The sequence below is a fragment of the Hippocampus guttulatus genome, chromosome 12 (assembly GCF_054856545.1).
Source record: "Hippocampus guttulatus isolate MCC_2025c chromosome 12, RoL_Hgut_1.0, whole genome shotgun sequence".
Taxonomy (NCBI): Eukaryota; Metazoa; Chordata; class Actinopteri; order Syngnathiformes; family Syngnathidae; genus Hippocampus; species Hippocampus guttulatus.
This window is the reverse complement of record NC_141272.1, coordinates 1,478,637-1,491,622: the sequence shown is the minus strand read 5'-3', so window position 1 is coordinate 1,491,622 and position 12,986 is coordinate 1,478,637. Positions and strand designations below refer to the sequence as shown.

At 47.6% G+C, this 12,986-nt stretch overlaps 1 protein-coding gene across 1 annotated transcript; it reads left to right on the top strand.

The window, feature by feature from the left end:
• Positions 1–5,855: 5,855 nt before the first annotated feature.
• trpc4b (transient receptor potential cation channel, subfamily C, member 4b) lies at positions 5,856–12,015 on the top strand. Its single transcript, XM_086125657.1, has 10 exons — positions 5,856–6,233; positions 6,637–7,155; positions 8,643–8,979; positions 9,061–9,200; positions 9,938–10,251; positions 10,339–10,534; positions 10,613–10,807; positions 11,183–11,224; positions 11,311–11,400; positions 11,482–12,015. The coding sequence occupies exons 1-10, from the start codon at positions 5,856–5,858 to the stop codon at positions 11,932–11,934; spliced, it is 2,664 nt and encodes an 887-aa protein (XP_085981783.1). The 3' UTR covers positions 11,935–12,015.
• The last annotated feature ends 971 nt before the right edge of the window (positions 12,016–12,986 follow it).

Below are 12,986 nucleotides of genomic sequence, written 5' to 3'. Positions count from 1 at the left end.
TTTCGGGGAACTCCTTCTAATTCTAATACCGGTTCAACACGACTGCCATGTTCACCCCCAAATTCCACAGCATCAATTGAAAAGTTGACTATTTTTGAGGGGGGAGAGTCATAACGTTCCAACTAAATAAAAAAAAAAAAAGTTTTCAACCTACAAGAACAAAGATACTTAATTCTGGGAAAAATCAGCACACACACACACACGCACACATTCCTGTAATTAAAAGATAATTGCACACACTTAACTGAAGGATAGTTGATTGCGATGAAGAAATTTCCCCGGAATGCCCCGAGAAACACTACGTCAAGGTTTGGTATGTGTCGAAATGGGCACTGGCCGTTGTTGACAGAGTCCAATTATAAGCATAGCCGAGCAAACTGCGAGGAAAAGCCCCTCAGGCTTTGACAGCTTCCAGATAGAAGTGAAAATGGGGGTGCGGGGTGTTGGGGCCGGCCGAATAAAACCGTCTGATAGCAACCCCGACAGAGAGGGAATTGGATCGTATCCCAAACCTTTGGGCTTTGAGTTTGAGGCCAAGCCACGTATTTTGATATCCGTCCTATCGGAGTGATCTCACATTTGGTGTAAATTGTCGATGCGGAGCGCGGTGTCACAGTGTCTGCTCGTCAAAAGGTGCTAGAGAGAGCGCCGTGATTTTTTAATGGCAACGACGCACAAGCGCACATTCAGCCAAAGTTTCCTCCTGCTTCAAATCCAACGACAAAGCAAGGGAAAACCTTTTGCTGCCCGGCGGCAACGCATCGTGGCGCGTGATTTGTTTTTGCCGGAGAAGATGCTACCTTGGGTGCACACCGAGGACAACACAACACAATGCATCCGTAATACAAAACGGCAGACATGTTTGCTTTCGGCCGAATGTCTCTGCACTTAAAGCTGCTCCCGAAAGGCGCGCTCAGATGGTTTGCAGCGGGATCAGCGGACGGAAGTGGACCAACGACGCGCGTGAAAGGGAACATGAAGAAGGGAACATTCATGATACTTAACAACAGAAGGCGCAATTAACGTCCGTGAAAAGATTGCGGCTAAAACGGGCAGCGGGAGCCATAGTAACGAGCTGTTATTGATTGATTTGAGTCTTTGAACTGGTTGTCAGTATGCAGTTGCCAGCAGAAAGCACCATTCGTTCGTTTCCAAGCGAAGTGTTGCCCAACTGGGCAGCTATATTTTTGTACGTTGAAGATTACAATAGCAAGGAATGCCTTTCAACTTTGAAAAGCCCCCTCGTTAGGGGAAGAGATGTTGATTTTTTTTGAAGGGCTGAAAACAAGCAGCAGAAGGTGAAATTCGTTCCCACCGAACTGATTTTCTGCCTCCGTGACAAAACAAAGGAGCAGACCTGGGTTATTCCTTTCTCACGTTTTGCTAGCGATGCGAGATGGGCCCTCGGCGGTCATTCCCCAGACGGGGCCTGCCTGACGTCATCGCGGAGGCAATTTCAGTTCATCAACTTTCTGTCAGGTACGATTCTTTTCCGCCGCTTCAAGCGCAAAACAGTGGCACCGCCGACGCCGAGCTCGGGCCCCACGAAGGCAAATTGTGCAACCTGCGGAAACGCAAGGCCGAGCCGGCCGGCCGCCAAATCCATCTTCCCCAATTTTCATTACTCTCGGGATGCCGCCCGACTCAACAGGCGCCATAACCCAGTCAGATTTAATCGTATTCTTTACCTTGGCGGGGCGATCCAATTCCCCCTCAGCCCCCACCCCCCAACCCCCTTGGGTATGCACTGTGGCTGGACTATTACGGATGGCGGGAGCAATCATACGGCTTTCGCAAATAAGTCAAATGATGTTGATTTACAGTGTTTGATTCATAAATGGCTTCCTTGCAGGCGACCTGCAAACTGAAGATGATACGCGGGGATGGAAAGAGATGAAATTCTGCGTCTCAACCAAACACTTGTGACCTTTCAACATTGTATTGGTGTCTTAAAACATGACTGAGCAAACTGTAGTACATACATAGTACATACAAACTGTAGTACATACTGTACATACACGACAGTCAACTGTCAACCACACAAATAAGGCCACAGCTCATACCTGTTGTAGGCCACAGCCCATACACGGACTTTCACACACAGACAACCTGACCACTCGGCTACGCTCCTTAAAGACACACTACAGCACAGTTCACCATCTTAACTCTGTCAGAGTCGAGTGATTACGCTTCACAGAACCACTTTTTTTCTTTAAATTCACGTTCATTATGTTTTTATACAAGACAGTGATATTTTTCTTCTATCTATAAAAATCGGACAAGTCAAAGGCCTGGCTAAGCTGCCGACTCATTCATCCGCGCTTCCGACTCGACACTTCACATCTGGTTTTAAAATCTCAAACTGCCCCGCGGCGGTGTGTTCACCCGTGGTTCAAAGTTGATGTCACGTCATCATCATCGTGCTGCCACCGAGCCTGCAGGGCTACTTTTGGTCTCTTTGCTCCACGAATGTCTTCACTTGTTTTTTGTTCATTCTTTTATACGTGTTTTTGTGAAGTACATTGAGTTGCCTCCTGTATGGGTTGTACCATACAAATAAAGTGACACTAATATAACCTTTACATTTTTTGATTTGAGTCCCATTCAACAACACTCGGTTGAGGGCCTGTTGCGGCCCAAAACATCGGTGGGGAGGAGGGGGAATATTTCAAATATTTCCACATTCCTCCTGCCGTGCTGTAATGGACTTAATCTGCCCTCCGAGCCATCTGTCATCTGTTAACTGGTGTCACTGATGCTTCCTGATAGATGTAGACTTCACTTATGGGCCTTGAGTTTGATTTATAACCCCCTGCCCCTGGTCGCCCCTCACACTGGGAAGAAAAAGAAAAAAAAGAAAAGAAAAAAAACATGCATACACACTGACAGGCTTAATGGGAACCAGCGCAGCAACTGACAAACTCTTGCTCATTCTTGTCAGGTGATGGGTTGTTGCTGAGCCCACAAATACCTGCAAACAGTCACAAAGACAACCTCTAACCCAGCACGCATCACCATCCCTCCGAGGCGAGGGGGATGGAGGTATGGGGGGGGGGGGGGCAAGGCCAGAAATGAACCCTAGTCGAGCTTCTTTTTGCAGGGCAACACCCGATGAGTTCTTCTGAAAACATCAAATGCGCTCCTGGCTCAGGCTTATTTTGCATTTGCTGCCGATGCTTGGTTTATTAGTGTGTTTATAGTTTGCGGTGGCTTTGAATATTTTTCTTGCCAGATTTTGTTTGCCTGAAAGGGGCAACATGAAAGAAACCAAAAAGCCCACGATAATCCATATACATCGATTTTTTTTTTTCAGAGGCGGAGCGACTCGGTGTTCCGTAGCCACCCCACTGGCCACCTCGGAACGACCCGGAAGATTCAGACCACTGTGGTTATGCGGTGCAGATCATTTTTTCCGCCTGACTGCCGTCCCCACCCAGTCGAATTACACTTGGATGGCCTCCCCATCATACGTCCAGACTGACCATCTCCCCAAACGAGCATTGCTGCTATCTGGACAACTCCTCCAACGACGACGTTTACGAGGGGTGCCGCCCGCAAGCGCGTGTGCCGTCACGGTGAAAGGGTTTCTCCACGTAGCCAAGTTGTTCTCGTGCCACACAAAGCGTGTAGCTATAAGCCAACTAGTAACTCCCACCCTCACATATAGAGTACGTGATTGCACGGCTCTGTTCGGGTTGCATCAATGTGTCAGTCAAGCGCCGAGGAGGCCTGGCAGCACTAATTAGCTCATGTTCACCTAATGATGTTTGAATTTCTGACTATTGCATCAGCAGGGTTCTTTTTGAGCGGCGAGGCCGAAACCTGGCGGGCGCGCGCGGCATGGCTTGGTCCAGCGCGACGGAAAAGGAGCCGAGGTGCATTTGCTTGAAATCTCAAGTGGAGTTCGGTGCGCGTACTTTTGTTGCAGAATTGGGGCTGGGAAAACACTTCCTCAGTAAACGATGCGATTAATATTAAATGATGTTGCTGCAAACATCTTCAGTTGCTGCTCTTGGTGCCCTCAAGCCCGCGGCGCTAAACCTTATTTATTACGCACATAAAACTCCTGAGTGAGAAAAGTTTAAAGCAGTAAACATGCCAGGAAGTGGACTGGAGGACTTGCTAACATTTGTACCATTAACCATTTTGTTGGCCCAGATTTTTCTACACCCAAAAAAAGAAAGGACGATCCCTTAGGGTGTTTTTTTTTACGTCCCCATAAGGTAAAAAATAATAATCCCCAGCTCCCGAATGGACCAGTATCATAAGTCATGTAGAGAGAGAGGGGTGTTGTCTGCCCTCTAGTGGACAGGCACTGTGCCATCGCTGCAGAGGCACCTTATCCTGCTGTGCGATTGGTCACTCCGGCTTTTACTACCATGAAGAGCAGGTGACACCCAGTGTTTCCAAACATGATGGAAATTCAACTCAACTGTATTTAGAGAGCACTTTAAAACACAATTCCACTCTTAGATTGGGTCTCATCAAACTATGTGAAGATGCAGATCTTTTCCTCATTCCATACCAAAAACAGCAAAGTGCCTTGTCAATGTCTTCTTGTGAGTGACAAGAGCTAGCGTGAACAATGTGAGTGCACGTCCTGTAAAGGAGAGTCAGAAAACACTCACTTCCTCAAGACCACAAGTACATTGACTGAAAAGTGCCAATCCGTATGGGGGGGAAAGACTTGAAATGAAAGCATTGAGATGAAGAGGGAGGTGGCGGCTTGACAGGATGTGTCCACAGAGGAGGGAGAAAGAGAGGCGGCGGGAGGCTGACTGCCCGACATGCCATTGAGTTAGTGCATCCACTGCACTGAGGGACTTCTGACTCTGGAACGGAGACGACACAAGCGTGTCATTTGTTTCCTCCATTCTCTTTGACATTTTCCGGCTGTCCATCGAGGAGCTACTTTGCACTGTGCAAAAGGTAAGGCCCGTTTCTATTCAATGGAGAGAAAGAGGGGTCACAAAAACTAAAACAGAACTAAGTGTTATGATGTAATTGAACATTTTTTACATCCGAATTTACAAAATGAGTTCAATTATCCGACAGCAGGTCAGGTTTGGATCAATTAAAACCTGGTCTGACAAGTATAGTACTAGTACAGTGGTCCACTGGTGAGCATATTGGCCTCACAGTACAGAGGTGGTGGTTCGATTCCAGCTCTGACCCTCCGGTGTGGAGTTTGCATGTTCTCCCCGTGCCTTTATGGGTTTTCTCCGGGTACTCCGGTTTCCTCCCACATTCCAAAAACATGCATGACAGGTTTAAATTGTACCCAGGTGTGATTGTGAGCGCGAATGGCCGTTTGTCTATGTGTGCCCTACGATTGGTTGGCGACCACTTCAGGGTGTACCCCGCCTACTGCCCGAAGACGGCTGGGATAGGCTCCAGCAAGAGGATACGTGGATTGGAAAATGGATGGATGGATGGATATATGGCACATTCCATACCCAAGGCAACTCAATGTGCTTCACAAAATCATTATATGATCCCACCTATATAAACCCGGAAGATGATGTGCAATCATTTTCAACAAAAACTAATCTCAGATACTTTCTGCTTTTGTTCTTTGTTCAAATTTACAGTTTCAAACTAAATAGTGTGCCTCTGTCTACGAGTCAGCAATGATATTACACGTGTTGTAAATCAGTGTTTGACCCAAAAAGTTATTAACTCTACAAAATACATTTGAAAAAATCCCGTTGCAATGTAGGGATGTTTATTGTGTACTTGACCCAGTATAATCAAGGTGCTGCTGGAAAATCCTTCTTGCGTGAAAGCACAGTTTGACACAGATCGAAAGATATACTGTATGTGATCAGTAGAGTCAGGGGGGAGCCGTGTGAACAATGTCCCAGCTGTACTGCAAGAAGACGGACAGCTCCTCGTTCAGCGACCGCATCCCCCTGCGCATCGTGCGGTCCGAGTCGGAGCTCTCGGCCCTGGAGCGGGCCTACCTCGGGGCGGTGGGGAAGGGCGACTACGCCACGGTGAAGGAGGCCCTGGAGGAGGCCGAGATCTACTTCTGCATCAATATCGACTGCGTGGACTCGCTGGGGCGCACGGCGCTGCTCATCGCCATCGAGAACGAGAACCTGGAGATCGTGGAGCTGCTGCTCAGCTACAACGTGCACGTGGGCGACGCCCTGCTGCACGCCATCCGCAAGGAGGTGGTGGGCGCCGTGGAGCTGCTGCTCAACCACAAGAAGCCCAGTGGTGAGAAACAGGTACGGTCATCCCAAAAAAGGGTGTACGATTGCCTGTCTTAACTACTATTGCGGTGCCCTCTTGACTGACCGGTGCCCCAATTTTCCCCAAATTACAAGCTGACACAAAGTCCGTATTTGGACCCACCGACAGACTGAAAGACAGATAGATTGAGTACAGACCAACAAAGACAACAACACAGGCAACAGACAGAGAGACAGACCAACCAAGAGACCAACTAACAGACCGACAAATTGATGGATCGATACAAGCGCATCGGTGAGACGGAATTCAAATCATTTTTAGTCTAAGTTACGCACGAAGGAGACACAGCGGCTACCTCCACACTGTCGTTTCTCTTACCTGGGTAAACCACAAGCGACGTCCGATCTGGTAATTGAACTACTTGTCTATTCCGTAAAGCTCCCACCCATAATGCTGGACAGACAGTTTTCGGACTTCACCCCTGACATCACTCCGATCATCCTGGCGGCCCACACCAACAACTACGAGATCATCAAACTCCTGGTGCAGCGAGGCGTCTCCATACCTCAGCCGCACGCCGTGCTGTGCGACTGCCTGGAGTGCGTGTCCAGTTTGGATGTGGACGGCCTGCGCCACTCGCACTCCCGCCTCAACATCTACAAGGCGCTGGCAAGCCCGTCGCTCATCGCCCTGTCCAGCGAGGACCCGTTCCTCACCGCCTTCCAGCTCAGCTGGGAGCTGAAGGAGCTCAGTCAGGTGGAGAATGAGTTCAAGTCAGAATATGAGGAACTGTCGCATACGTGCAAACGGTTTGCCAAGGACCTCTTGGACCAGACGCGGAGCTCCAAGGAGCTGGAAATCATCCTCAACTACCGCGACGACATCAACCCACTGCTGGATGACAACACCAACGATCTGGCCCGGGTGAAGTTGGCAATTAAATACTGCCAGAAAGAGGTAAGTTACCTTTTCAATTTGTGGGGGTGGGGGGGGGGGGGGGGGGAGGCAGAAGTGTTGGTGACACTTTCTGAAGTCTTGAAATGGACAAGTTGGCGCCAAAGTCCTGTCTAAAGGGAGAATGATGAAGGCAAGCCAGTCCAAACCCAGTCAACATCCTGTGAAGAGGTAAACTTATGGTCCTGAATACGGATTATCGACTGGAATAATTGGCTGTAAAGCGTTTTTATTGTTTCTGAAAAAAAATTGGGAAAAAAAACAACAACGGAGACATCAGCCTGTCATTAGAATTGCAAGGTCTAAATTGTAAGCATAGTGGCCTCGTGACAAGAACCGCGTCAAGATGAGCCACAAATGGCTCTAAATGGTTGGAGGCATCCCGAGGGAGCTTTGGCAGCCCGTAATTGCAAGGCGGGTTCTTAATGTAATCCATTACTGTTGCCTCCTCAGTCATATGCCGATTGGATTAGACAGCGATCATGACAACGTGATGCCTATTTCCCTGAAACTTGAAATATTTGAATCATTAGCCGCACATTTTGGTCATCGGACATTGCGTGAATGATTATTGGGTCTTAAACAGTTTTGCACAAATTTGTACCACACCCACAGGCTTTATGATATGTCAATATTGAGCGAGATTGTACTGAAGAAAGATTAAAGAAAAACTAAACAATAACCTGAGAGATCTGCCGCAATTGAGCACTTGCCGAAAGCTTCCCCTAATGTGTACAAATGACTTATTTCCCTCTTGTCATAAAGTCTACAATTAGGAGCATGAGAGGCAAAACATGCTCTTTGTATGTTCTGCACCTTCCTCACGGCATTGCTTATTTGATTGTGCCAATTCTGCTGCCCACGATGCAACAAGAAGCTTTTTACAGGTTGCTATTGTGGTTTTTCTGATTGGATGGTTCCAAGGTGGTTACAGACAAGCTGCGGATCATTACAAGCACTTAGCAGCGGTCTAAAAAATCTCTTCCTGCTCCCAGTTTGTGTCAGCAAATGCCATCTAAGGTAGAGCAGATTTCAATGACGCAGTCACGTCCACGACTCCTTTGCTCGATGCCATACGTTGTGGCACGCTTGCCTGCAGCCACGACACACGATTCGGCTCCTCCACGGGCAAGATGGGAAGTTTTGCCGGGATTCTGCGTGGAAAGATGACCTCATCAACCCGCCCATTATGGAGGGAATCCATTTGGCCATAACGAGGTTAAGATGAAATGAACTCCCATCACCAGAAAAAGACGTCTTGCAGATGTTTTGATCACATCTTGTCGAGCAGAGGATAAGAACCCCATTCGACAAAAAAACGGGAGGACAGATCATTTGTGGAACGTTTTTCAGTGTGTAGGGGAAAGTAAATCGGTTTCACCATTCTCGCCAAGAAAATGATTTGCCACTTTCAACTCATCCGTCAGCAGTTTCCTGACTTAGGCTGAGTTGCAGGTTGCTTATCATCTCTTTCTTTGTGGTGTTTGCAGTTTGTCGCCCAGCCCAACTGTCAGCAGCTGCTGGCCTCCCGGTGGTATGATGAGATCCCAGGCTGGAGAAGGCGTCACTGGGCAGTGAAATTCATCACATGTATCCTCATCGGGCTGCTCTTCCCCGTCTTGTCCATCCTTTACTTGGTCTCACCGAAAAGCCGCTACGGCTTATTCATCCGCAAGCCCTTCATCAAGTTTATCTGTCACGCCGCTTCCTACCTGACATTCCTGTTCCTACTCTTCTTGGCATCGCAGCACATTGAAGCCCCACAGCGTGACTTTCAGGGCCCGGCCCCGACCGTGGTGGAATGGATGATCCTCCCCTGGGTAATCGGTAAAGAATATCGGTTCCCCTATAATTGGCCCTCCTGCTGGTGCTACCATCATGATCCCACTGTTTGCTTGTGTGTTCAAGGTTTCATCTGGACAGAGATCAAGCAGATGTGGGACAGCGGGTTCCAAGATTACATGGATGACTGGTGGAACATCATGGACTTCATCATGAATGCATTGTATCTGGCAACAATTTCCCTCAAGATCGTTGCATACGCAAAGGTACTGTACAGACGAGTACAGAACCGCGGTGCATGGTCGCGTGTGAATGATTGGACAGTATTGGTGGAATATTGTGGTGGCATTTACAATCAGTAGGTTCTTGTTCTGACTCATTACAGTCCTTGACAGTTGAAGCACCGGCGAAAAGTTGAAACGTTTTCACTAGTGATGTGCTGAAAAGGCACAAGGGAGGTCACAAGACTGTGGACCAGGACTGCGTTAGAAGGGGATGTGAAGGAGTCTATTGATGTCGCAGAGGTGGAAGCAAGAAGCTCAGCTTATGTGACGGATATGTTTCTGCGAGGGCTATCGAGGACGACACCCAGAAACTTAACCTAAAGGGAAAGGAGGGATGGTAACGCTGTCATCTTCGGTGCCACTGATGAAACTGTCAGTTTTGTCGCCACTTAATTTCATAAAATTCGATGCGAAGCGGAGGTTCATGACTGCAAAGCAGGAGGTCGGCAAGAGGGTGGAGATGAGACATTGGGTTTACAGGAAAGGTAGACCCGGGTGTCATCCGCAAAGCAATGGAAGAAAATATTAAATTGACGGAAAACAGCGCCAAGTGGGAGGAGGTAGATGACGAAAAGCAGGGGCCCCAGGAAAGAGCTCTGCGGCACACCTGAAATCAGTGGGCAGGGGAGGGATGAGAAGGACTTGAGCTGACTGACCAAGTGAACAGTACGGGGGAGCCGTGCTGCTCATTGACAATCCGACGCATATTTACTTTGCAGTACAGCGGGAACAAACCCCGATGCAACTGGGAAATGTGGCACCCGACTCTCATCGCCGAGGCATTGTTTGCCATCGCCAACATCTTCAGTTCCCTGCGCCTCATCTGCCTTTTCACCGCCAATTCCCACCTGGGCCCGCTGCAGATCTCGCTGGGTCGCATGCTGCTCGACATCCTCAAGTTCCTCTTCATCTACTGCCTGGTGCTGCTGGCCTTTGCCAATGGCCTCAACCAGCTCTACTATTACTACGGAACCGACGTGGGCAGCAACTGCAAGGGCATCCGCTGCATGCAGCAAAACAACGCCTTCTCCACGTACGTTCTACACAAAACCATTGCCGATGACGAATAGCGTTGTTTGGCGGCACGGTGAGCCTGATGTATGGCGCCTTTGTTTTTCAGGTTATTCGAAACGCTGCAGTCATTATTCTGGTCTGTGTTTGGCCTAATTTCCCTCTATGTGACACGAGTGAAGCCGGACCACGAATTTACCGAGTTTGTAGGAACCACCATGTTCGGCACCTACAATATCATCTCCCTGGTTGTGCTGCTGAACATGCTCATTGCCATGATGAACAACTCGTACCAGCACATTGCCGTGAGTTGCCTCATGTATTGTTTAACCACTCCCGTTTGTCTCGTGTTCTTTTACAAACGCCCTGTGTTTTCTTTTAAGGATCACGCGGATATCGAGTGGAAATTTGCCAGAACTAAATTATGGATGAGCTACTTTGAAGAGGGAGGAACTCTGCCGTCTCCGTTCAACATCATACCCAGTCCCAAGTCATTTTATTATCTGACGGGATGGATACAAGCGCGTGTGTTTCGGAGGCCCAGCTTGAAAAGACTTGAAACATTTGAAAGTTTAGGGGTAAGTTATTTCATGAGGTTTTCCTGCATCTGTTCAGACCGAGAGAATTATTTCATTAGCCGCTCATTGAAGGGGACAAACAGTTATACACGCAGATATCGAAAATGAAAACATCCACAAGGAGCATGGAGGAGAGCCTCACCTCATTCCCGCCAACCAGGCTGCTGTCAATCGCTTCAATCCACTTATGCAACTTTTTTTTTCCTTTACATTCTCTTTTATGGTGTTTTATATTTTACAGTACAGAACTATTTATTTGATTTATTTTTACAAAATACAGGGGTGCAAGGGATTCATGTATTCCACGTGCTGTACAAATGTAAATTGAGAAGTACCACTTGGTACTTGATGGAACATTTACGTCTGTAATTATAGAGGCGTGCGGCAGACAATGTCAGACTAAACCACGAGTATCAGGTAAGGCACATTTCCATGATTGAAAATGATTGACAAGAGTCTGCCTCTCGGTGACTTCAACGTCAACATTAGTGGGTATTTTTCAGGAGGTTTTGAGAAACCTAGTCAAGCGCTACGTCGCTGCAATGATCAGAGACGCCAAGACAGAGGAAGGCTTGACTGAAGAAAACTTCAAGGTAGCGTAAACCCGTTAAACCAAAGACCTGCCCACCAGGGCCATTTGCTCCCATGAAATGTTTGGTCTTCGTCATCGACAGGAACTCAAGCAGGACATCTCCAGCTTCCGCTACGAGGTGCTGGGAATGATGAAGGGCAAATCGCAAGGCCGAGGCGCTGGAAAAGTAGCGAGCTCCCCCTTCGCCTACCCGGGAAACTCCTTCAAGTATTCCCCGAAATGTTGCACGGAGGAGAGGCTGGACGTGTTTGAGCTGAACTCCCACTACGCCAGCAACAGTCCGAGCGATGGCTGCGTCACGACCGCCAAAAGCCACGTTGGCGACACCCCCAAGCAGAGGCCGCTCGGGAAGCTCCCTCAGCACTGCGGAGGAATCAATTCCTCCTCGAACAAGGGCTCAAAGTGTTCGGAAAGTGCCAGAGGACAAAACCACGAGCTCAAAAGTCCGAGGGTGATCGTGCAAGTCGTACAGGAGGTGGAGAAGGACGCTCAAGAGAAGGAGCATTCATGCAAACTGCAAACCGCTGGACATTAACGACCTCGACACAGCGCACGTTCATCCGAGTCTGCAAATAATACATTCGCTTTTTTTTTCTTTCTGCTGCTTTGTGGTAATTTATTAAATGAAGACACTTTCCCAACCGTGGCCTAGTTCGTGTATTACATGAGAATGTGTCATATTCGGTTCATCATGCTGATAGGCCTGTGCTGACTTGTGGAAAGGGCTGTTAAAAATGTGTCACGTAGCGGGGTTTTTTTAATATATATTTTTTTAACCTCAGTCTATTTTCTTTTTTTTTTTTTGGTTACAGTAAGAAACCATAAAACAATACTAACTCTGGGCTATACTTCAAGGCTCATGTTATGGGTACAGTAAATGACTCATAATTTAAAGAAATGAAGCGGTTTCAAGTAACCTCAACACATTAAATTTGTACTAATGATATGGTGCAATACGCCATGCAGCTAAATCATTGTGACACATTTTTGTAGCATATTGCCTCCACCCCCCCCCCTTTTTTTTTTTTTTAAATTTGTGAGCAATCAAATAAAAGCGCAACTCCTGGAAAGTTTGCAGATCCCGTTGTCCAAATAATTTGCTGCGTTTGCTAATTTTCTCATGTGGATGTTTACAAAACTATCGCCATCGTTTAAATTGACTGGATCAGCAAATTGCAACGTGACACGCAGAAATGATCTTAGGCTCGAGGGAAAGACTTTGACATGGTGTCAAAATTCCGATACGTTTTAAAACTTCCATTTTTGGGCAAGTTTATCCGCTTTGCTTTCCCACCGCTCATCCTGTTTACCAGGGGCACAAAACTGTCCTTGTAAACAGTTTATTTCTTCTACAGATGACCTCCTTAATAGTTTGGGATGTCTATCAAACGTAATCGAAAGCCCCAAAACTGGATGTCACTTGAACTTATCCTCACTCGGGGTTTTCACTAACGGAGGAAGGCAGCAGAAGCTGATGTAAACCAAACATTTATTTTTTTGGCGCCAGTAATTCAAATGAGATGTGAACCGAGGGACAGAGTTACAAGGGAGTCTATGTATGCCTATTTTGACAACAGAATCAGTCGG

Coding starts and splice junctions, on each gene's coding strand:
- trpc4b (XM_086125657.1), top strand. CDS start 5,856: ATGTCCCAGCTGTACTGCAAGAAGACGGACAGCTCCTCGTTCAGCGAC. Junction 9,201..9,937: donor AGATCGTTGCATACGCAAAG/GTACTGTACAGA, acceptor TTTACTTTGCAG/TACAGCGGGAACAAACCCCG. Junction 10,808..11,182: donor AAACATTTGAAAGTTTAGGG/GTAAGTTATTTC, acceptor CTGTAATTATAG/AGGCGTGCGGCAGACAATGT.